This window comes from Dipodomys merriami, unplaced genomic scaffold (genome assembly GCF_024711535.1).
Source record: "Dipodomys merriami isolate MVZ:Mamm:240054 unplaced genomic scaffold, mDipMer1.0.p SCAF_11, whole genome shotgun sequence".
In the NCBI taxonomy this organism is placed as follows: domain Eukaryota; kingdom Metazoa; phylum Chordata; class Mammalia; order Rodentia; family Heteromyidae; genus Dipodomys; species Dipodomys merriami.
The window spans coordinates 16,255,460-16,281,494 of NW_027202382.1; the positions used below are offsets into that span (position 1 = coordinate 16,255,460).

The 26,035-nt window shown below is 35.6% G+C and overlaps 1 protein-coding gene across 3 annotated transcripts in view; it reads left to right on the top strand.

Moving 5' to 3' along the window:
* Positions 1-26,035, top strand: part of Zcchc7 (zinc finger CCHC-type containing 7) — a 195,458-nt gene that overhangs the window by 132,603 nt on the left and 36,820 nt on the right. For all 3 annotated transcript variants that reach the window (XM_070010016.1, XM_070010019.1, XM_070010017.1), the window contains 2 exons: positions 23,646-23,689; positions 25,237-25,362. In XM_070010016.1, coding sequence (XP_069866117.1) covers positions 23,646-23,689; positions 25,237-25,362 — 170 coding nt within the window. The remainder of the gene's footprint in view (positions 1-23,645; positions 23,690-25,236; positions 25,363-26,035) is intronic.

A 26,035-nucleotide genomic window follows, 5' to 3' on the forward strand; every position in this document is an offset into this window, starting at 1 on the left:
CACAGAAGGGGAAAAAGGGTGAACAGATGCAGCAATGGAACTCACTAGACACTATGTGGAAAATGAACTATACAACTTGTAGGTGGGATGGGAGGGAAAAACTGAGAGCAAGGGGAGGGGTGACATCATCCAAAAAGAAATGTACTCTTTACCTGACATGTTATTGTAACCCCTTTAAATCACCTTTATAATTACAGTTTTAAGATTTTATACTATACCTATTCAGTACATAAAATACAAGTGTTTATATACACATCACTTCAAAGTACACTTGAATACTTTTAAACAAAATACTCATAAGAGAGCAATCAGAAGATACAGAAATTAGTAGGGAGTCAACACCTGAAATAAATTACATTCAATGATTATTCTGGTTTTAGGCCTGTTTTCATGAGGACACCACTAATTGATGTAACATGAAAATTCTCAGCCTTACTTTAGAAATCAGAAAGTTTCAAAACGGGAAATCACAGATGAAATGCCGAGTTCCACATAAAAAATTTCTAAGGGGGCTGGGAAGGTGGCTCAATGGTAGAGTGCTTGCCTTGCATGCATGAAGCCCTGGGTTTGATTCCTCAGCACCACATAAGCAGAAAAGGCCAGAAATGGCTCTGTGGCTCAAGTGGTAGAACACTAGCCTTGAGCTGAAGAGCTGAGGGACAGCGCCCACGCCCAGAGTTCAGGCCCCATGACTGACAAAAAAAAAAGAAAAGAAAAATATTTGGTCCTTGAACAGAACCTTAGCACTCTTCATAAGAATATAACAGAATCTATAGTCTGTACAAAGTATTACTTATAAGGCCTAGTTTACAATCCAAAATTGCTAGATACACAAAGGAATTGGAAAATTTGATGAATGCTCAAGTCTCAGACTGTGATGACCAAACAATCAGACTTAGTATATAAGGATTTTTAAAGCCAATATTTTAAAACTTAAATGTAAACTGTGAATCCAGTGAAATAAACATGAAATCTTGATGGAAAAATAAAACTATGATGGAGAAGTAAATAGAAATTCTGGGACTAAAAGGCTTATAATATCTAAAATAAAAGTTTATTTCTAATAGATTAAAAAGTGAATCCATTTGAAGATCAGTCATCCAATCTGAAAAACATAAAAATATTTTACACAAGAACTTAAAAGAGCTCAGTGACACTGAACAGTATGTGTCACTAGAGATCCAGAACGAAGGGAGAAAAAAAAAAAAGAGGGGATACGTGTATAATTAAGCTGGTAGCCAGAGAAGCATACCTATAACCTTGCCTACTAGGGGGCTAAGATACAAAACCAGGTGGAGTAAAGGTGTGACTCAAGTAGTAGAATGGAAAAATTGAACAAAGTTCGAGCTTAAGAGTTGAAGCCCCAATACTAATATCATAGATTGGTTGGTTGACTGATTTAAAGAAATAATTGGGGCTGGTGCTGGTGGCTCACGCCTATAATCCTAACTACTTAAGAGGCTCAGATCTGAAGATCACAGTTCAAAGCCAGCCCCTACCGGAAAGTCAGAGAAACTATTATCTCCCGTTAACCACCAGAAAACCGGAAGTGGTGCTGTGGCTCAAGTGGTAGAGCATTCACCTTGAGCAGAAGAGCTCAAGGACAGCACCCAGGCCCAGAGTTCAAGTCCCGCACCGACCAAAAAAGAAAGAAAGAATTGGGAATTTAGCTTAGTGAAATAGCACTTGGTCTAGCATGTACAAGGTTCTGAGTTTGGTCCCCAGCAAAAAGAGAGAAAGAGAACACAAGATGGAATTCCCTAAATTTAGTGAAAGACATGGGTATAATTGGAAGTATTCAAAAGACTCGTAGTCAAATTGGCTAAAACTAAGAACAAAAAAGGTCTTATAAATAGCAAAAAAGCTGGGTGATGGTAGCTCACACCTATAATCCTAGCTACTGAGGAGGCTGAGATCTGAGGGATCATGGTTCAAAGCTAGCCAAGACAGGAAAGTCCAGTTAACCACCAGAAAACTGGAAGTGGTGCTGTGACTCAAGTGGTAGGACACTCACCTTGATCTGTAGAGCTGAGGGACAGCACCCAGGCCCAGAGTTCAAGCCCTACAACTGACAAAAAGAAAAAAAAAAGAACAGAAATAAAAATAATGGTTATCTTATTATATACAGTAGAGGCTGAATACACTGAAACATCTTTAAAGTGCTTGGGGAGAGGGAGAAGTGGAAAAAGATTTAAAGAGAACTGTCAACCCAGAATTCTATATTCATTCAGTAGAAATATTCATCGAGTCAGTTCCAGTTAATGACTACTATAGGTTTTGTAAAATAAAAGGTATATTATACTAAAATTAAAAATGTAAAGTGATAAAATAGCAATAAAACATTATTTTCCAAAAACATATTACTGCTGTTTAGCTCTTTGCTGTAATTTATTTTCTAGACATCTTTGGTTTTGTCATTCTTAAGTAGAAGAAAGTATTATGTAGAGGTAAATTTTCTTTAGCTAGATTTTCCCCTCCCATATTTAGAAGAATGTACAGGTCTAAAGCACTTATTTATAATCTTTTCAGTGTCTTGTTTGGGAGTCCACATTTCATTTTTATGATTTTGCCTAAGAACTTGGAGTGTACATGGTCCTTGTGGAAGAAATATTCTAAGCATTACTTCAGTTTCTTTTGTTAAATTCTTATGTGTACCTCTACCTTTCATCACCATATCATTTCTACCACTTCCTGCATTTTACCCATTTCCAATCCCATTCCTGGAGTGTAGTAATATATTGTGTATCCTCTCTTGGATTTTTATTATCACTTGATTGGATTTGATAGTAATAATCATAGACTACCTAAATGTATAAGTAATGACATATGTAATTCAATTACAGAATTCATTATTCAGTCTTATATGTGGATAATTTTTGGTAGCTTTCTTCTGTGAGTTCCTTTCAGTCACAGTTCAATTGGATTTTTCTCCAATGGTAGAGTACTTGCCTAGCGCACTAGATCCTAGCACTGAAGCTTGGGGAGTAGGGGTCAGGAGTAACCTTTTGATAATAGCTATTATGAAAGGATGTTATTTATTTCACTGTGATTTGGGTTTGCATTTCCTTTATGATTAGTGATGTTGCATTTTATTTTCCCCATATATTTCTTGGCCCTTTGTATATCTTCCTTTGTGAAATGTCTGTTTGGTCATTTGCACTCTCTCTCCCTCTCCCTCTCCTTCTTTCTTTTTCTACCTATGCCGGATTTGAACTCAAGGCCACCTGCTTGCCTCTAGCATAGGATTCTTTTTGTTTTTTGTTTTGGTTTTTTTTGTGTGTGTGTGCTTATTTTGGAGATGGAATCTCACAGACTTTTCTGCTGGGTTGGCTTCAAACTGAGATTTTTTTTTTTGGATCTTAGTCCCCTGAGTAGCTAGGATTAAAGGCATATGCCACCAATACCTGGCTACATTTTCCCATTAAAAAACCAGATTATATTTTCTTTTACTGTTAAATTTCTTGATTTCTTTATGTATTCTGGATATGATTCCCTTTTCAGCTAACTAGTTTGCAAATATTTTACCAATTGTTTCTTGGTCCTGTTTTTTTCAACAAAATAGTTTATTAGGTTGATATAATCCCATTTGTGTGCTGTTTCTTTTGTTGTCTTTGCTTTTATAATCTTAGAAGATCTTTGCCCTACCAGAACAACAAAAAAAAAGTGCTGGGAACTCTTACACACTGTTGATTGGGATAGGTAAATTATCATAGCCATTGTAGAACACAGTATGGAGAGTACTTAAAAACTAAAACTAGCACTACTTCAAAAAACTAAAACTGGCCAGGTTCTGGTGGCTTACGCCTGTAATCCTAGCTACTCAGGAGGCTGTGACCTGAGGATCGAGGTTCAAAGCCAGCTTGAGCAGGAAAGTCTGTGAGATACTTATCTCCAATAAACCACTCAGAAAACTGGAAGTGGTGCTGTGGCTCAAGTAGTAGAGTGCTTGCCTTGAGCTGAAGAGCTAAGGGACAGTGCCCAAGCCCATAATTCAATCCCCATGACTGACAAAAACCAAAACAAAACTAAAACTGGCACTACTTCTAAGACCAACTGCTGAGTGTAATTTCTGTATGTCAAGGTGATAAGTACCTTCATTCTTGGGTTTATTATAGCACAATTCACAGTAATAATCATAATCAGGGAATCCACTGACATATAAATGGATAAAGACAAAATGCTCCATACTATGGAATACATAATATATATTCATGCTGCAAATGAAATCTTGTCATTTGTAGTAATGTGGATGGAATTAACTATGTTTGAAATAAGCCAGACACAGAAAGACAATGTAACAAATATGCTCCTAAATGAAAATTATCTGATCTCATAGAAGTAGAGGAGTGCCAGGTGCTGGAGGCTCACACCTACAATCCTAGCTACTCAGGAGACTGAGATATGAGGGTCAAGTTTCTAAGCCAAGCCCCAACAGGAAAGTCCCCATGAGACTCTTATCTCCAATAAACCAGCAGAAAACCCGAAGTTGTATGGGGCTTAAAGTGGTAAAAGGCTAGCCTTGAGCAATCAAAAGCTAAAAGACAGTGCCTAGGCCCTTGAGTTCAAGCCCCATGACCACGACCAGCCCTGCCCACCCCCGCCAAAAAAAAAAAAAAAAGGAAGAAGTAGAATAGAATAATGGCTAGGAAGGATAGAAATGAAGGAATAGAGATTGAATAACAAGAACTACAATACAAGTAGATAGAAGATGTAATTTCTAATGTTCTATAATGTAGTAGAGTCCAACAATACACACACACACACACACACACACACACACACACATATAATAACTAGAAAAGATGAATTTACAGGTTCTAATACAAAGAAATGCTAATTATCCTGATTTGAATATGTGTGTTGTAGACACATATCAAGTCATCATATTGTGTTCATAAATAGATGCTGTATGTGTCAGTTGGAAAGTTTTTATAAGGCTCTACCTACAGTAGAGGGAAGCTGATAGTGGTGGTCTAGGCCTCTGACCCCAGCAACCAGGGGAAGTTGAAAAGGAGGCAGATTATGGCTCAGGCACTCTTATAGGATCAGATGAAAAGCTAGTCCCTGTCCTAAAAATAACTAGCATTAACAAAAAAGGGCTGGAGGTATGACTTTTTAGTATTGTATCAGCCTAGGGAGCAAGAGATCTTGAATTGAAACCCCAGTCCTCCAACAAAAAACAAGAAATGTTTGAATTGCTAAGATAATGTCAGCAAAAATATGTTTTACTATTGACTTAAAGAGCTTCCCCTAGTTGCTTATAATCAACATATAATAAATAAATTACTATGTATAAAGGGTATTGGTGCTAATAAAAATTTTTAAATAATATTGACAACATATTAATTTTCTGTTTTATAGAATACAGAAATAATTTGAGAGAAGTTAGCCATCCAGTATATTCACTGTAACCTGGGATTAAAATGAACATAATGTAATATTCTTAAGGGAAAACAAATTTTAGATTAACTTTTCCTTGTTTTCACCCCCTCATTCAATGATTCCTAGATCTATAACTATAGCCACTCCAAGTATTTTTATTATTTGAAAACAAAAAAAGTTTATGAAGGATAAGCAAATGCCTCCTTTTTGTCTCTCATTTGAATTTTCAGTTTTGAAGAGAGTAATTAAGGAAAATTGTAATAAGCTCTTTGTTTAGTTACTTCCCCATTACTGCCTTAATCTAATGATTTGATTTTATTTTAAAATATCTCTAACAGCTACTTTTTTGTAAGAAAAATAAGGGTACAATTTGGGTACAATTACCACAACTAGATTATAGTTGTGATAGAAAAACAATTCTGACTCATAAAATCATCAGGAGAATTTTCAAGTTTATTTAACAGAGAGGGACATTTGTTTTGGTTTAATCATCAAAATAAACCTTAACCAACTAGATTCCTAAGTGTTTGAATTTTCCATTGGGAGTGAAACATTCCACTGTCCCCTTTTACTATTTAACTTAAGCTGCAGTGAACACTAAGAGAATGACCTCACAAGGCTGAGCTGCTTATTTTTTTTTAATCTATTCATTTTATACTTTCAGACAGATTTTTCCCTGGGGTGAAACAAAGGTTAACTGAAATTTCCTCTGTTGTGTACCTGAACGAATCAGCAGTTTGAGAAGGAAATCCCATTGATGGGCCAAGAGAGTGACAGGCTCTATTAAAGAATTCCCCCGACTGTGTGGTAGACCAGCCATGCCATGAATTTAACTGTTCCTGTGGTCCCCATACTTGTACCAACCAAAAAAGAGAGAGGGAGGAAGAGAAAGCGACTTTGTTCTGCAAACGTTGCCCTAAGCTTTGAAAACCATGAGCCATTGAGTTTTGTGAATTCAAGTTAGACAGCAACAGAGGCCAAGACTCTAGGGGAACAATATCTGAAAGGGAGTACACAAAAACAGGTAGAAACTGTTTAACTGTTTTATTTTTCTGTGTAGATACATATTTATGTATGTTTATTTACACACAAAAAACTAGCTTTTTCACCTTTATGTAGCTAGCCCTAATTATAGCCAAGCATTGATACTAGTTTTTTTCAGAGTACAACAGATAGAAGAGTTTTTTTGTTCAGTTTGTACAGCTTTCTGCTCCATAAAAGTACTCTCGATTTATTTTTAACAGGACGTATATATGTATATATACACATGTATGTATATATTAGAAATGAGAGTAAATATGATACAAGTTTAAATCCTTTTTTTCAAATGGTCCTTTATATTACCTCAGTGAAGCTTTATTTTCAGGGGTACCTCATGTATTTTGTATTTTTCTTGTTTAAGTGGAACTGCTTTAAATATGAAAAGATGGTATCTTAAGTTGGATTAAACACCCTTAATTCATGTGTATTTAACTTCAGGACTTGTGAGCCTTGTTTAAAAATCCAGCCTTAAACTCGGCCTACTAGGCCTCAATAGTACATACTGCACAGAAATTATAGAGAGTCATAATCTTTTTTTGAGGTGGAGGTTAATGTGTATTCCCCAAGAGGCATGGATTGTTTACTTTTTGAACAATATTTCATACATCTATATACAAATTTCCCTTTGTTATTGGAAACTTCTGTTGTCAAAAATTCTTAATTGCATCTTTTGCTCTAGTGCAGATGAGAATTTAGAGATTTTGAAATTACTAAAATTAATAGAAAAAATAATCTGGGTATCAAATTACTGATTTTTGTTCTGGAACTTTTTAAGAAGCAGATATTTTTTATATTGATTCCTGAGTACAAAATCCAGAAATTTATCTTAGAGATTATGTAGAGGCTAGATTCATGACCACAAATAAGAAGTCAAGAGAGAGAAAAAATGTTTAGTGCATAATTTGTTTAGTGCATCATTTGTTTTGGAAGAACCTAGTATCCATGAGCACCTCATGTTTACTTGTTTCTCTTTATTCTGAAATACTTTTACAATGATTTTTTTCTCTTTGTCCTTTTCTTCTGCTCCCTTCTGGTTTGTTTCTTTTTTGTTAGTTTGTTCCTTTTGTTTTGTTTTGTTTTCCTTTCCTGCCTCTTATTTTTCTATATTGATCCTACTGAAAATAGGTTTAACATTATGGGTTAACCACAGGTTTTTAGGGAATGGATTTGTCCAAGATTCCACAGGCCTATAAAAAGCTATATTGTCCTTTTTCAAGTCATTGCTCAAAAACCTAACTTTTGTTTACCCCACTAGTTTAGCAAGCTACAAATTGATCAAATAGTCATTAATTTCATAAATTGAAGATTTAATCAATGCCATAGATAAATAATAATTGACCTCTAAAAATCAGTAAAAACAATTGGCAACTTCTTTTAAAGAATAACTTTATTCTTTAAAATTCATGCATTAAATAACTTTCTTTGGGGGGGGTCCAGTCGTGGGGCCTGAACTCTGGTGCTGTCCCTCAGTTCTTCAGCTCAAGGCTAATGCTGTACCACTTGAGCCACAGCGCTACTTCCGGCTTTTTTTTTTTTTTTTTTTGCTTATGTGGTGCTGAGGAATCAAACCCAGGGCCTCATGCATGCAAGGCAAGCGCTCTACCAATGAGCCACCTTCCCAGCCTGCATTAAATAATTTGTTGAGCACCTACCATGTGCTACACACCAGGCATGGTGATGAAGATGTAATGGAGGTTGAGATAAGTCTTATTCTTGTCTCCATACATCACAGAGTCAGCTGGAAAGTTGAGGCATTATTTTTATAAAGTACCATTTGAAACTTCAAGTTGTTTTCACATTAGCAATTGTTAAGTGCTATGTAATAAAATGAGAATACTGGAGGGATAGAAATAATTTAGCTGTTTTTTGGGTTTTTTTGTTGGTCGGTCGTGGGGCTTGAACTCTGGGCCTGGGCGCTGTCCCTCAGCTCTTCAGCTCAAGGAGAGCGCTCTACCACTTGAGCTACAGCGCCACTTCTGGTTTTCTGGTGGTTTATTGGAGATAGGAATCTCACGGTCTCTCCTGCACGGGCTGGCTTTGAACCGAGATCCTCAGATCTCAGCCTCCTGAGTAGCTAGGATTACAGGCGTGAGCCACCAGCGCCCGGATAGCTGTTTTTTTTTTTAATGTCCTTATATCCTTAAACCTTGAGTTTTCTTCCTGCAAAAGCATATGTAAATGGGAATTTGAGAGGGAACATTATTATGTCTGATGAATACTTTGAGATATTTTACATCAAAATGAAGTTTTTCTTTTCATTACTTTTCTTTGAACACAAAATTTTATGTGATATCTTTTTTGTCTGTATTAGAGTTTGAACTCGGCCTTATATCTGCTTGCTTTCTGGCAATCTTAATTGAAGTGAATAATAATGATGGTAGTAGTTAACTTGGTCATATGCTTGAGTTTAAAGATAATTTGTTCAATAATATTCTTCTTAGGTGTAAATTTAAACCTCACTAGCTTGTGGAGCTGGTTGTCTCAAGTAGTATCTAAATCCTCCCCTACTAAGTGAATCATCTGGTTCCATGTCAAAAGTTGGAAGTACAAGTGCAAGGTACCAATTTATACATGATAAACATTTCTTTTGTGGTTAGACTCCAGACAACTATTTATCTTCACAGACTTAACAATTCTATTCAATCCATTTGTATCACTATTCTGTCCAGACTTCTCTTGTGACTTTGCTAATAATCTGAGTCAGTTCTCAACCTTTATTTTACCTGACTTATCAGTGGTGGTTGTCATATTGGTAGCACTTCTTTGATAACTTATCTTCAAAAGCACATTAACTCATCACCTGTGCAGGTTTTCTCCCCCTTTTTTTTTTTTTTTTTTTTTGGTCCTTGCAGTCATGGGCCTTGAACTCAGGGCCTGAACAGTGTCCCTGAGCTTTTTCTCTTAATGTTAGCACTCTACCACTTTAAGCTACAGACAGGACATCCTGCTCGGGCTGGCTTTGAACTGTAATCCATACATCACCCTCCTGAGTAGCTAAGATTATAGGCATGAACCACCAGCACCCAGCTGCTTTCTCCCATTTTATTCACTTACAGTTATCCCTCCCTATACTACTGACTTCACTTATTGTGGTTTCATTTTATCGTGATTAAAAAAAATATGTAGATAGTGATCCCTTCCCTATTGAGGGAATTATGTTCCAGAGACCTCTACGATAGGTGAAAATTTGGAACTTAACCACTGTACTTCCTTTCTTAGTCATTGCTCTTTTCATCTTCTTTCTCTGCACTCAATCCTTGTTACTTTCACCCAGTCCTGTTTTAAATATTATCTCCAAGCTGCAATTGGCAAACTTCTCTTTCAAACTTAACGTATCCACAACTACATTATCTTTCTCCCAAACATTACGTTGAAGCTTTGAGTTCCATTAATTGTTCTTTTAGTTGCTCAGGTGGAGAGGCATCCTTAATTCTGTTCTTATTTTGAATTTATATCCAGTAACAAATAGACTTTATTAGTTTACTATTAGATTGCATTTAAAATTGCTCAATACATATTTAGAATTGCACATACATTTCTTCATCTTGGTCAATGATAATACCATTCACAAATTTGTACCCTCTTTCTCTTTGACTTTACATCCTCTTCATTGACTACTCTAGCTACATTACTACTCTGATGTTCCTTAAACACATCAGGAATCATCCCTGGATAAGTATCCCTGGATAAACAGGAATTTGGATGCTTCTACTGCCTAGAATACTCTGACCATACTCTTACTCCATATCCTGTTTTTGCTTAAATGGTAGTGAAGTCTACTTTCTACCCTATATAAAACTAACCCACACACAACCAACAGACCTAATTTCCATTACCCTACTGTACTTTTCCTTTTTCCAAAACACATGACTTTCTCAACATGCCATCATTTCTTATGTTGTCCTCCCGTACTAGAATTTCCATTCACTGAGAGCAAAAATCTGTTTTGTTTCCTGACATGTCTCAAGTACCTGAACAGTCCCTACAACATGGAAGTGGCTCAGTAAATACTTATTAAATGAGTAAATGGTAGGAATTATGAATAGTCATCACATTTTAGTTTAACTAAAACATGCTATCATGAATCCAATTTTAGTTTTATTTTCTTTTTTGAGCATTTTTATTTGTCTGAATTGCTATATTTTATTCTTTCTTAGAGGTCTTCATAAGAACAGGAAAAAAATACGTTTTCTAATATAGTAAAATTGATTCTGTCTCAGAGTTAACAATAAGATTCTGTTGGACCTTTTTTATGAAATCTAAGCTACATCAGGAACTTGGGAATGGATATCGAGACAGTTTACTATTTCATTATTCTAAAAGTAATTTCATCATCATTTATCCATTTCTAAATGGGCTTTTTAAAATCTGAGAAAAGAAAAAAGAATAATATAGTAGTAAAATAAGTTGTTACTGTTTAATCTTCCTTCAGTCTTCATTGTATTGCTCAAGCACTGCACTATTTTTCAAGAATGTATTAAAGAAATCTTGGAGACCCTGTTTTTCTCATTTTCTAGCTTTCATTGAACACAGTTAATAATTCAGGTTATTACATTTTTCCACCCAAAATGGCAAACAGAAAATTGACAAGATGTTTTTAGAGTTATTAGATGAATTTGGTATATGAGGCAATAATATTTAGATCTTACCTTCAAGTGATATGAACTCAATCTGCTAAGCAGTTCTTTATTTTTATCATCTCTAAGTAGTTGTACAAATGGGTTTCAATTCAACAAGTCAGATTATGAATACAGTGCATCTTGATCAGAAGACTTTGATTTTTCAGAGAATATAGTAGGTGAATTTTCTCAAACTGAAGAACTGAGAGTTAAGCAATGTGTGTCTAAGTAGAAAAGGGAATGGGGTATTCCCATTTTGTCAGGCATTTGACAGAAAGTTCTTCATTGCACAAGAATTTTGACGAATCAAAATCATCCTGCTTTGATAAATTTAGGACATGTGGCTGTATTCTTTCATACTTTAAGACATTTGTTCACTCAGATTAGATTGATATGTTTCTATCAATCAGACATGCTAACAGCATTTATAAATGTGCAGGGATAATTAGAAGTGAGAAATAATTTTGATTGATTTCATAAATCTGAAAGTGAAGATGTTTTATAGTTGTGGAGTAAAGAAGAGGTTTGAAGTACCATGGTAGTATTTACAAAATAGATACAGTCCAAGTTCATATATGACAATGGATGAACATTTAAAGATGATGGACACATTTCATTTATATTTAACCTCAAAAACATGGATTAAATTTTTGACTATGCTGTTTAAAATATTAAAGATTTTCTTTTTGTTCATTTTTAAAGTGAGGTGCTGGGGGGGTCCTTATGCACACTAGGCAAGTATTCCACCATTGAACTATATCCCAGCCCTTTGGATAAAAATGTTTTCCATTATTGCTGTATTCTTCCATAATTTTTATGCCATGAGTTGTGTTATTAAAAGGGCCTATTGGACCTACATAATTAATGGTGGCAACTATGTTTCCCAGTGCAGTGCAGCAGGCATATAATAAAGGCACTAAAGAAATGATTAAAACTTGGTCTTTTAGGCAGATGAGGTACTATGGCTGGCATTGTACTAATTGAGTTTTAACACCAAGTAACTAAAACAACTAGACCACATTAACTGCAGTAAAACTAAAATGCCTTATGAAAGGGAAACAGAGTACTATTGTAGTCACAATATACAATATTAATTTAACCTGAGAGAAGAGGATAGAAGAAGAAATTCAGATAGAATGTGATAAGAGAATTAAATCCTTTTAGTTTATTAGTAATTTAGATATTAATGTTCAAAACAGATAAATACACACATAGCTGACTGAATGTTATGTAGCAGTATGCAGATAAATACCAAAATTAATAGTTGAATAGTTCAGATAAGTGCTTCTGGGGAATACAAATGGGTAGAAAGGAGAGTTGTTATTTTTCCTTATATAGTGTTTTAGCATAGTTACGGTTTTTCAACCATATGGACATAATACTTTGATTAAAAATAATAAAATATAAAATTACTACTTTTAAAAGAAATATGTTTAGCATGTATCAAATAAAGTTGATTGCTTGGGGACATATAATCTTAGCTCTGAGGTTATGAATTTTTGATTGCTGGAAGGAAACCAAAGAATTGCTCTGGGAAGACATTTTAAAGAATTGGTAACACCTGGATTATTTGGATAAGAAGTGTGAAGTATTGGGTTAAAATGAAAATAAATTTACAATTTGAAATACTACAATTTGAACTTCACTTAGCAACAAGTGAAGTTGTAAAGATGAGTTTTGCTTTGGATATGTTAGGGTAATAATAACTAATATAAGCATGTGTTATATATCCAATGAGCTTTTATAAATCTCAGCCTGGACATATTTGATCTGAGATCTAGAGAGAGATTTTGAAGTAAATCTGACCCCAGAGAAATGATAATAAAAGCAAAGTGTTCTAGAATGATTTATTTTACTAAAGAGAAAGCGAGAGAATCTGACATTGGGGAAGGGGGTTGGAGGAAGAGGAAGACAAGGAAATGTTGCAAAGAAAAAGATTGGCTGTATATATCACCCTGCACCAGAATCAACTCCAAATGGATCAAAGACCTTGAACTCAAAGCAGACACTCTGAAAACATTACAGGATGGAATAGGAGAAACTCTAGGTCTCCTTGGCTCAGGCCGAAATTTTCTGAATAGAGACCCGGAAACACAACAAATCAAAGAAAGGTTGGACAAATGGGATTGCATAAAGTTGCAGAGCTTCTGCAGGGCAAATGACATAGCTAGCAAGATCAATAGAAAGCCCACGGATTGGGAGAAGATCTTTACTAGCCATACAACGGACAAGGGTCTCATATCTAAAATATACTTGGAACTCAAAAAATTAAGCCCCCCAACAACAAATCCTCAAAGAAACAACTGCCCAATAAATAAGTGGGCGAAAGACTTAAAGAGAAACTTCTCTGAAGAAGAAAGAAGGATGGCCAATAGACACATGAAGAAATGTTCAACATCCCTAGCCATAAAAGAAATGCAAATCAAAACAACATTGAGATATCACCTCACTCCAGTTAGAACGGCAAAAATCAAGAACTCTAACAACAACAGATGCTGGAGGGGATGTGGACAGAAAGGAACCTTACTTCATTGTTGGTGGGATTGTAAACTTGTTCAACCACTTTGGAAAGCAGTATGGAGGTTCCTCAAAAGACTTCACATAGATCTCCCCTATGACCCAGCAATCCCACTTTTGGGCATTTACCCAAATGTTTACAAACAAGACCACACTAAAGCTACTAGCACAACTATGTTTATTGCAGCATTATTTACCATAGCTAAGATATGGAACCAACCCAGATGTCCCTCAGTAGATGAATGGATCAAGAAAATGTGGTATATATACACAATGGAATTCTATGCCTCCATCAGAAAGAATGACATTGCCCCATTTGTTAGGAAATGAAAAAACTTGGAAAAAATTATATTAAGTGAAGTAAGCCAGGCCCAAAGAAACACAGGTCCCATGGTTTCCCTTATTTGTAATATCTAGTATATGTATGAGTCAAGCGGAAAAGGTCAGATAATGTGATGTCAGGAAAATGAACCCTTAGATGTGTATTTTAAGGTTTTTTTTCTTTCATGCATGTGTTTCTAACGCATTTATAAGATTATCTCTTTGTTGCTTTGTATGTCCCTCCCCCACAGTATAACCCCTGCTTTCACTATATTTGATGTCAGTATAACTTGTGGAGGAGATGGGGAAAAACCAGTTGTTTAAGGATACAGGTGGACCTGTTGCAACAATGAGAAGTACAAGTTGTCATGTCCAAAACGAGCTTTACAACGTCGGTGTGGGGGGGAGGGGGGAAGGGGGGGGAAGGAGAAGGATTGGGATTGGGGGGGAGGGGGGAGGCTGGGAAGGGATGTGAAGGGTAAACAAAGGAGGAGGCTGCAATGCTTGGTAAGAAATGTACTCATTATCCTGCCCATGTAATTGTAACTCCTCTGTACAGTATGTTCTCAAATAAAATTAAATTAAATTAAAAAAAAAAAGATTGGCTGAAAAAATATAGCTCTGAGACAGCTAGCTGTCAGCAGGTAGATAACAAATTTTATTTAGCCTTTAGTACTCTCTAGAAACATTTTTGAAAATAACCTCTTGATTACATTTAAATTTGTTCTCTTTTTGCCTGTCATTTTACAAATGTTACAACTGTCCGTATGGTATATTTTTCTGTTTGCCTTTGGTGGAGGTGGTTGATGTGGGAAGCAGATATGCATAGTAGATATATTTAAAAGAAGAAAAATGTTTGATTCCCACTGTATTGGTTGTTTCTGTTGATAAGTTTTCCCCAACTGTTCTTGTTACTTAGTATAATTTGATGGTGTTTTAAGTTTTTAAATAAGGATTTCTTAAGTAGGTTAACCATCTTTTAAACATCTCACTGATGGAACCCTTGAGAGACTAAGGATTGGAAGGTGAGAAATATCCTCTCGGGATAGACCAAGGCCTTTATATGACTGTAACTTTGCAAGACTTCTTTATAACCCTGTGCTAAACACCTGTATTTATTTCCTCTTTCTTCTTCCTCCTCAGCCTCTAAAAAAAGAAAAGTCAAATCCTCATATAACCTTCTACATATTTTTAAATATAAGTTACTTCTGGTAAACTTAATATATTTAAAATAAGATGAACGTTTTGATGCTTTACGTGCAAAGTCTATTAAAATGTATTTAAACTATTGTCTGTTATGCAATACAAAATTACAATGACTAAAATGGTTTTGTGCCCAATCTTACAATAAAAAAAACAAGACAGGAAAAAAAGAGCAGTTTGAGAAGAATGGAAGTGAATAAAGTGGCTAAACCCTCAGGGGATTTGAACGTGCATTGTGTGTATTTCAAAAGTTTCCGTTGAAATAACAGATGCTACTGATGAAGTTGGGAATAGTACTTCATTTGTGGCTGATTCAGTTGCTCATTAGAAGTGAGAGGATCCCAGAGGAGAATCTGGTATAGTAGAGTTAAGCTCACTAAAGGATATGACATAAACATTCTGCAGCTTTGTCTTTGTTTTTGTTTTTGTTTTGTTTTGTTTTGTTTTTTGGGTCTGGTCGTGGGCCCTGAACTCAGGGCCTGGGCGCTGTCCCGCAGCTCTTCAGCTCAAGGCTAGCACTCTACCACTTGAGCCACAGCGCCACTTCCAGCTTTTTTCTTTTTGCTTATGTGGTACTCAGGAATCGAAACCAGGGACTCATGAATGCAAGGCAAGCACTCTACCACTGAGCCACCTTCCCAGCCCCCAGCTTTGTCTTTGTGATCTTTAATCCATAAACACTTTTAGGCACAGCCCTGATTATCTATAAATGTGAACTTGTCTTAGAGTTTTTGTAGATCTTGTCTTTATCTACCACATGGTTATTATTGAATAATAATGATTTTGTTTTAAAGGTTTTTGGAAACTAGAGCCTTATGCTAGGTAGGTACTAGCACATCAGTCAGACCTCCACTCTTTTGTGCCTTGATTACTTTCAAGGTAGGGTCTCACTTTATACCTACTACTTGTGCTTCTCCTGTTACTGAGCTTACAGGTATATACCACTATGCCCAGCCATTGTGCTTTCCCTGTATCTAGGCTAACCGGTATATCACCTGCCCAGTTAATGGTAGAGAGAGAGTCTTAGAAACCTTGAACCATGGTCCCCTTATCTCCTGTCTTCCAAGTAACAAGGAATACTAGTTGAAGCCACCATGTTTGGCTTTAAAGGTTCTTTTTAATTCTTTTGAGTTGCTTGCTACAAAAATTCCAATTTTCCATAAAATACTGTCTTGCTAGATGTTTATTACACAGTTACGGTCCATTAAATTATGTATTGGCTAATATGCCTCAATATAATATGCCTCATTCACAGTTGTACATATGTTTCCTTTCTTTTGAATGCCAAGGTATGCAAAATGTGCTGATAACTGGGCAGACAGATAAAACAAGTATTATCTCAGTCCATGATTGAGGGAGAAACTATTTCTACCAGAGGGAAATCAGAAGAGATGGAAATTTTATGTAATCCATTAATGGACATCAGTACATATAACTAAGCAATCATGCTTTGGTACAAAGAGATGGAAATGACTAAAAAATCATCCCTATTTTGAAGAAGTAACAGATTTTGGTAGAGGTAGTTAGGAATTTAAAGCCCAAGACCCAGTACAATGAATTTTTGGGTACATTCAGATATTGTGAAGAATACATATATAGGCAGCTACAGGGAATACTAGCAAGATATCAGGGAAGTTATTAGGTATAGTTGTAACATTGGAGCAAGGAAGATGAAATAGATAAAGGCTAAATCATGGAAGGAACTTAGCATGGCATACTGTTTTACCATTTATCGTCCAGGCAGCAAGAGTTCTATATACAAGTAAATATATTTCTTCTGGGCTTTAATAATAGAATGAAAAGCAAATTGTAGTAATAGACATACAAGATATTTTAATAGTCTATAAGAAATTAAATGGCATTAGGCTATTTCAGGTAGAGAATTTGGTGAAAATTCAGAAGGAAGAGTTCAGTTTCTGATTGGAAAATAGAGTAATGATACAAGTCACTGAGGTACAGGATAAAAGGAGGAAAACTAGGGTGTTTGCTTTTATGTTTTTAAGATTGAAAGAATGAGAAGAAAATAAAGAATCCACTTTTAGTTGGAGGTATGTCTCAAATGGTAGAACACCTGTCCTATAAGCACAAGGCCCTGAGTTCAAACCCCAGTACTGACCAAGCCCTGTTCAAAGGAAAAAGTTCAGTTTCTGTAATTTTAAGTCTGAATTCCTTATGAGATGTACAAGAACAAATTTGGTAGTTTCCATTGTATGTATGTTTGGCATAAACTGGAAGAAAGAATATGGAATAAAGAGAAAGCAAAGATTGGAGCACACCAACTAGTGGGAGATGAAGAAACCTCAAAAGTTGATAAGAAATAGGAAAGTCAGAGGGACCCATATCTACTAAGGAGATAAAATTCCCATTTTCAAACCTTTCTTCAAGTAAAATTCTGATCTACAAAGAAAGCTCTAGCCTAAATGGTAACTCTGGTAAATTCATAGACAGTAACACCACTTTTACAGATTTTCTGCAGTGTTTCTCAACTCTTATGATACCATAGTCATCCCACTATCAAAACCATACAACATCATAAGAAAACTATCCATCAACACTCCTCCTACACATATAAAACTCTTAGAAAAATATCAACAATTCTTCAATATATTTTTATTTGCTTCCATTAATTATTCCAAGTGGATTTCATTATTCAGTATTTCCACACATTAAGATATATTCCAGTATCTCACCTGTACCACTCTTCCTTCCCTAATAGCCCCTTCCTAAAACAACCTCTGAAGATTCTGTTGTTCTCTTGTCAGTCTCTTTCAATCATATTCATCTTGATATATTTCCAAAAGATACTAATCTTAGGTTAATCCCAAAATACATACTTGTTTAAAATTTGAAAATAATCCACTGTTACTAACCATATCAAGAGACTGGAATAGAAAATACCACTGGATTATCCTAGCTGATACACCAGTAGTAGTAAAAACTCAGCAAGTTAGGAATAGAAATAAATTTCTTTAATTTACTATAAAAAATTTATAGCAGCCGGGCTCACTCCTGTAATCCTAGCCACTCAGGAGGCTGAGATCTGAGTATTAAGGTTCAAAGCCAGCCCAGGCAGGAAAGTCCATGAGACTCTTATCTCCAATAAATCACCAGAAAACTGGAAGTGGTGCTGTGGCTCAAGTGGTAGAGCATTCTCCTTGAGCTGAAGAGCTGAAGGACAGACAGTGCCCAGGCCCAGAGTTCAAGAGCCCCACAACTTACAAAAAAAAAAAAAAGAAAGAAAGAAAAGAAAAAGAAAATCTACAGCAGACAATATACTTTATTATGAGAGGGATATCTTTTTGTCTAAGACTGCCAGATTCCCTGCTATTACCACTTCTGTTCAGTATTATATTGGAAGCTCTATATAATTCAATGAGGTAAGGGTGGTGAGGATACAAACTGGAAAATAGGAAGTAAAACTGTCTTTAAGTAGTACAAATTTATATATAGAATATTGCAGGAGCATAGCAAAAAAAGCATATAAAATCAAGTAAATTTGGCAAATAGGCACCATGCAAGTAAATTGCCATTAGTTATATATCCAAAAGTTGATAGAAGTTTTGCCATGAAAAATGAACACCAAAATAAATGTCATATTCTTGAGTTGGAGATATTTAGTGTTGTTATGGATATGCATATGGGACACAATGGGCAATCTACCTTACTATAAAAGACTAAAACACAAACAGATTTCCTTGGACATTAGAAAAAGCTGTAAAGCCAGGCACTTGTGGCTCACACCTGTAACCCTAGCTATTTGGGAGAGTGAGGTCTGAGGATTTTGTTTGGAGCCAGCTCAGGCAGGAAAGACTTTGAGACTCTTATCTCCAATAAATTACTCAGAAAATGCTGGATGTGGTGCTGTGGCTAAAGTGGTAGAGTGCTAGCCTTGAACAAAAGAAGCTGAAGGACAAAGCCTACGCCCTGAGTTCAAGCCACATGACTGGCAAAAGGAAAAAAAAAGTCTGTAAAAAGAAAAGTTGTCATGTTGTAAATTTTAAATTGTAATAAAATATTCTAATAATACTTAAAAGGTGTGTCACAACTTGGACAAAAGTATTTGCAAATCATTTATCTGATAAAAATGTGTTTTCAGAATTTATAAAGAATTTTTAGAATTTAATAAGTAACCAACCCAATAAAAAAGAAAAAGACATAACTAAATTTTAAAATAGGCAGCAAATTTGTAGATACAGTTTTTTGAAAGAAGATACGTGAATGTCACATAAATGAATGGATATTCAGCATGACTAATCTTCAGAGAAATGCCTATTAAAATCCTAACTTAATATTACTCCATATCTATTTGAAGGCTACATTTATAAGGACTGACAATTCCAGGTATTGGGGAGCTTATGAAGCTGATGGAATACTTATGCATTGTAGATAAGAATATAAATGGCATATCCACTTTGGAAAATAATTTGCCAATTTCTTTAAAAAGTAAAGATAAAGGTATATGCTTATAATATCAGACCTATTTTTAGATATTTTCTCAAATGAAGACCTAAAGTCAGTTTAAAAAATAATGTTTATTGTGGTGCATTATTTACAGTTCCAAAAATTCAGAACAACGTAAGTATTTATCAGCAGGTAAATGGCTAAACAAAGTGTTATATACATGCAATGGGATTCTGCTCTGGGATAGAAAGAGAAGGCATGGGCTGGGAAGGTGGCTCAGTGGTAGAGTGCTTGCCTTGCATGCATGAGGGCCTGGGTTCTATTCCTCAGCACCACATAAGCAGAAAAAGCTGGAAGTGGCGCTATGACCAAGTGGTAGAGCGCTAGCCTTGAGCTGAAGACCTGAGGGACATTGCCCACGCCCAGAGTTCAGGCACCATGACTGACAAAAAAAAAAAAAAGAAAGAAAGAAAAGAAAGAAAGGGAAAAAAGAAAGAAAAGGCATTACTATTGTCCTACAGCAAATTTAAGTCTCTAAAATATTCAGTGAAAGAAGCCAGATAAAATGACACATACAGAATTCCATTTTTATGAGGACCTAGATTAGGCAAATTGGATGCATTGTGTTAGAAAGGATATTGGTTATTGACAGGGGTGGGCAGTTGATTGCAAATGTGAACTAACATTTGGAATGATCAAAATATTCTGTGTTTAATTTTTAGAGTGTGTTATGCTACTGTAATTTTTATGTGGACACATCTTACTATATGTAAACCATACCTCAATAGTTTCCTGTTTGGCCCTGCCTTCTGTGACCTTTTTCCCTTTTCTGTCTCTTAAATTCAGATGTTATCTATTCTAAATTTACTGTAGCATGTGTTTGGTTTTACTCCTTCTCCTTTCATTCATCTTTGTGTCTTTTACTTTCTTCATTTAGTTCATCTTGTTTGCCCTTTAGAACCTTGCTTATTGTAATCTTTTGATAGATGTTAATGAAACTGAATTGATTTAATGCAAAGAATTTTCAGCTATTACTTTTATCATAATCTCACCAATATCAAAGCTAGCAGTGAAAAATTGATTATGTGCATCCTGAGCTGTTTTATATTTTAAACTTTAGACAGCACTGTTTTACATTCTGTAGCATTAGTAGATACATGAAAAGTGAGTGACCTGGATGCTTTGGGCAGTCATATTTAAGACAAAGCATCTTGTACTGGTTTCCAAGGCTAGAACACTTAGAACTAAAAATGCATTTGATTCCCTCAATGAAAGAAGATTAGAATTAGAAAAACAATGCTAGAAGTTAACATGAATGCCCTTTAATCCAACTCATTATATAAACCTAAAGAAATTAAGTAGCCTACTTAACACCACACCAGGCACAAATTGGAAACAAAGTTAAGAGCTAGAATCCAGGTTTCTATCTATTCTATATCCAGAATTTTATAAACTGGAAATTGATTGCTTATGGAAGTTCCAATGGCTTCCAGTAGATAAGGCTTGTGTTGATTTGAGATTTGAAGATTAGATATGAAGGGGATAGGTAAATACAGAAAGGCTAGGCTGGGTGTGATGGTATACACTAGTAATCCCTCTATGGAAGTAGGAGTATTATGGTCCAAAGCTGGCGCCCACAAAAGCATAAGTCTCTACCTGAAAAACAATAAAGAAAAAGGGCTGGGACATGACTTGTGGTAGAGCAGTTGTCTGGAAGTTCAAGGACCTGAGTTCAATCTCAGTATTGCAGAAAGATGGGAAATGGGCCTACCAAGCTGTCATTACCAAGATTAAGCCAAAAATTGGAACCTTGGTGAATTGTCTAGAGCTGGCTATGTGTTCCTAGTGATGCATATTTGTAATTAGAACCTAGTTCAAATACCTGGTGATGATTTTTTTTTTACAGTAAAAATATTACAACATTTAAGCTGAGCACCAGTGGCTCATGCCTGTAATCCTAGCTATTCAAAAGGCTGAGATCTGAGGATCAAGGTTCAAAGCTGTCCTGGACAAGAAAGTCTTTGAGACTCTTTATCTCCATTTAACTACCGAAAAAGCTGGAAGTATAGCTGTGGCTCAAGTGGTAGAGTGCTAGCCTTGAGCACAAAGGCTGAAGAACAATGCCCAGGCCCTGAGTTAAAGCCCCAGTACTAGCACCAAAATAAGTAAATTAAATAATTAACTATATAAGTAGTTAACATATAACCTAGAATATTGAATTCCATGGGAATATTTAAAACTATCTAAACAGAGTCCATCTCCTTTCAAACCTTTTTTTACTATTCTGTATTCAGGTGTATACTTATTAAGGTTTCAGGTGGTCCCAGTTGCTATTTTTCTTTTCATTTATAAGAACAGTATTATCACTTCAAATGATTCAGGTGATCCCTTTGAATTTTAATGATGAGGAGCATTGAGATACCAAAAAAAACCAGCTTTTAAAGTTTTGGCAAAGCATATTCCTTAACCTGGATCTTTTGAATGAAAACAACATGGTGGTGATGGAATAGAAGCTGCTGCTATTTAATGTATTCTCCACTCTCAGTATATGATGTAGCCTCTGAATATCACAAAGAAAATAATGATCAGCACAACATCTCTACTTTCATGTGGACTGGATTTTTTGTAAAGCAACCTCTTGGTTTTCTTTTTTCTTTTTTTTTTTTTTGGTTGGTCGTGGGGCTTGAACTCTGGGCCTAGGCGCTGTCCCTCAGCTCTTCAGCTCAAGGCGAGCACTCTACCACTTGAGCTACAGCGCCACTGCAACCTCTTGGTTTTCATAGTAAAAATATTTTATTTTAAAATATATGTCTGGATGTTTACTCCTAGTAGGCCTGGGGAAATGTAGATTACTTCATGTCTCTTCAGAATTTCTTTTAAGGAAACAAATCAAGCTTGATTTGTGTTTTTGAGATAAAGGAAAGAGTAAGGGAGGAGAAAAAAAGAAAATCTTAACTTTGGTTTGAGGGAAGAAAAATCTTTCAGTCCTTTGTTAGCTTTTGTGTTAGCCATAGTTCTTTGCCTCCTTGTCCTTGAGGGCTTAAAGGAAAAGAAGCCAGTTGCAAGTTCTTTTAAAGGACAGTGCAAAGAGAAGAAAATAGCTGACACAGAAAATATTTGGGGGTTTGCCCCCTGTATATTTTATAGTTATATTTGTAGATTAATAGCCAATGATTACTAGATATTTATCCTTTTTTTTTTTTGCTCCTTTATTTCACTATTTTTGTTGCTAAAAATCTAGTGCAAAATTACTAACAATGATGAACTAGTGTTCCAGTTCAACTGTTTTTAATAATGTAGTGAAAGTCACCTTCAGTGGAAAGGTAGTGGACATAGTTAATGCTGATTTGAGGGGAGGGGGATCCTTTTACCATGTTAGATCTGATTCAAGAATCTGTGGTAGGCAGAATAACTGGAGAAAAGATATGGTTTATTCATACTGCATGGAACTGTCAGTAAGGATTAACTTCAAGAGGAGTACAAAGAAGTACAATGGTGTATATAATATTATCAACTTAACAAAAGGAGGAGTCTAGTGAGTCAGAGGGCAGACAGTACTCTGCAACTTGTTTTTAACATTATTTGAGCAGGGCTAGCTGGGGAATGGAGGTTGGAGGAGGTGGTCATTGCTTAGAGTCAGGAGACCTCCTCAGGGGACCTCCTCAAGAAGATAGGAGCATTGTGACATCTGCCTCTCAGATAAGCTCTATTTTGATCAGAACTGGAACTTCAAATAATTTTTCTTCCTGCATTTGCTGTTGGGTATCTGACCTCTTCATTGATTTTTCTATGTATATAGCTTCACAACTTTCAAACATTTTCATTTCTCATTCTATTCTCACTGGAATTTTAAGTTAGATAATGTAAATATTATTATCTCCATTTCTCAGGTAAGGAAAATGAGGCTGAGAGAGGTTAACTATTTGTGGAGAGTCACAGAGCTGATAAGAGAGCTAAATTAGGAGTTTAGGTGATATTAGCTCAGTGATAAGAGTGCTTGCCTAGCATATGCAAGGCTATGGGTTCAGTCTCAACACCATAGATGATGTTAGTGTTTACAAGTTGCACAAGAGTTGAAAGTATTAAGTATTTCTCACAATATTGTCCTGTGAGTGTTTCCAAAGGTACTAAGGTCTAATCGCAGTTTTGTTTGTTTTGTAGGAGAAGATGATGTAAACTGGTTCATCAGTGACAAAGATGTTGAGGTAAAATCAATTTGTTTTTAAAATTCTGAGAAATAGGTTAATATTTTCCTTTGACTCGTAAGTTACTCTTGTTTCACTGCAATAGCTTTGGAAAAGGGAAATATAACTATCAGTGATTTTGCTTGTATGTGGATGATTTAACTTTTCAGAAATGTATTTCAGCTCTGACTTTTGTTAGCTGATTGTTACTTTTCCCTTTTGCTTCTCTGCCTTGGTGAGTCCTATTAGCTCATATAGCCTGGTTCCACATAAAGATCAACACCGGAAATAACTGTTTCTTCTGTGTAAGGAAATGGTTAGTCTATATTTAGGATGTGGCAGGTGTTTGTCTTTGTCAATTATTAGCTTTATTGTGACAGATAGTAAAAAAAAAAAAAGAATAATTTTACAACTTGGTAGAAGAATGAAGAAATAACCAGATTAAAGCAGAATCACAAGTAAAAGATAAAGCTTTTTTAAAGATGCAATTTTCTGTGTTAGTTTTTGAGACAGAATTTCCTTCATAACTCAGATTAGCTTCAAACTCTTGCTCTTCCTGCCTCACTCTTCCCAAGTGCTGGGATTACAGGCATGAGCCTCGTGCCTGGCTTTAAAGATGGAATTCTACTGAATGAGATAAATGCATGGTTGGGATTTACATATTCATATTTAAGTATACCGTATGATATGCTTTGCTAATATTCCTTTGAAGCTGTTAGAATTTGAGTAGAATATGAAACAGCTAGAATTGACTAAGTATATAGCAAAATGATTTCAGTGGAAAATTATAACCTTTCAGAAATTATAATTTACTCTTATAGGAGGAACAATAATCCTGTGTTCTGTACAAAAATGGACAGACACAATATCTATATGGCTTAATATCTTTATAAAAGACAAAATGATTTACAAAACAAAACAAAACACTATTCCCAGGCTGGGAAGGTGGCTCAATGGTAGAATGCTTGCCTTGCATGCATGAGGTCCTAGGTTCGATTCCTCAGCACCACATAAGCAGAAAAAGCCGGAAGTGGCACTGTGGCTCAAGTGGTAGCGCGCTAGCCTTGAGCTGAAGAGCTCAGGGACAGCACTGAGGCCCAGAGTTCAGGCCCCACGACGGACCCAAACAACAACAACAACAACCAAAAAAAAAAAAAAAAACAACCCACTATTTCCTCATGGAAAATATTAGCAGGACTCCCACTTAGAAATAGGTGGCAGATGTTAAAACACAGAATTAAACACTGGCTTTGACTGTGAATACCACCAAAATGTCAAAATGAACCATAGCAGTATACTTGTTAGACCCATACTCTAGAAGAAGAAAAGGAGGGCATCATGTGAACATACGTAAAAGGAGCAGAGCTGTGTTTATGCCACCACTTTTTAATGCCTTCCTAACTCTTTTTATAATGAGATTGTGAAAATCTGTTACGGTGTTTGAAATTGAGTATATCTCTTTCTTTGCCTTGAAATTTGAAATTGATAGTGATCTTTTAAAAGATGAGTAGATAATTTTTATTAAACAGAATGAAACTCTTTTTAATTCTTTTTGTTTCCACCCTTAGGCCAAAATAGGTAATAACAGATCATCTGGAAGATGGACCCGCCGATACTATACAGCTGACAAAAATGTTACCTGTAGAAATTGTGACAAATGTGGGCATTTGTCAAAAAATTGTCCCTTACCCCAAGTACGTGAAATATATAATGCTTCTTTCCACATTGCTAAAATCAAAATCTTATGGTTTTTACTTCTATAACCTTAGAATTCAAATTTTTTTGTAAGTGTATGCTAAATTTCATGTAGCTTGTGAGCCTAGAATAGGGAAAAAGCAATAAAGAATCAGGAAAAGCCTGGGATAAGCTTGGTGCCAGTGGCTCATACTTAAAATCCTACTACCCAAGGTTGAGTTTGCAGGCTGAGATTTGCAGATTGAGGTTCAAAGTCACTCTGGGCAGACAAATCACAGAGACTCTTATCACCAGCAGAAAAGTCAGAACTGCAGGCATGGTAGAGAAAAAAGACAGCTTAGAGCATGAGATCCTAAGTTCAAGCCCTAGTCATAGCATATACGTGTGTGCACATGTGCACATGCACACACACACACACACACACACACACACACCTTGAATCAGTTTGAGCTTTCCCATTATTAATTGTATAACCTGAGACATACCATTTCATGTTTTATGCCTCAGTTATCTTTTTGGAAAATAAGGTGATTCCCAAGACTACTTTATCCTCTAAACCTATGTGTATTACTTATCAGTTTTTTGATACAGCTTATTTCATTATGGGATAGTTTTCATTTTTAGAGAATTATAACTTTAGTCATTTATAAATGTTTGTGTAAATTGTTATTA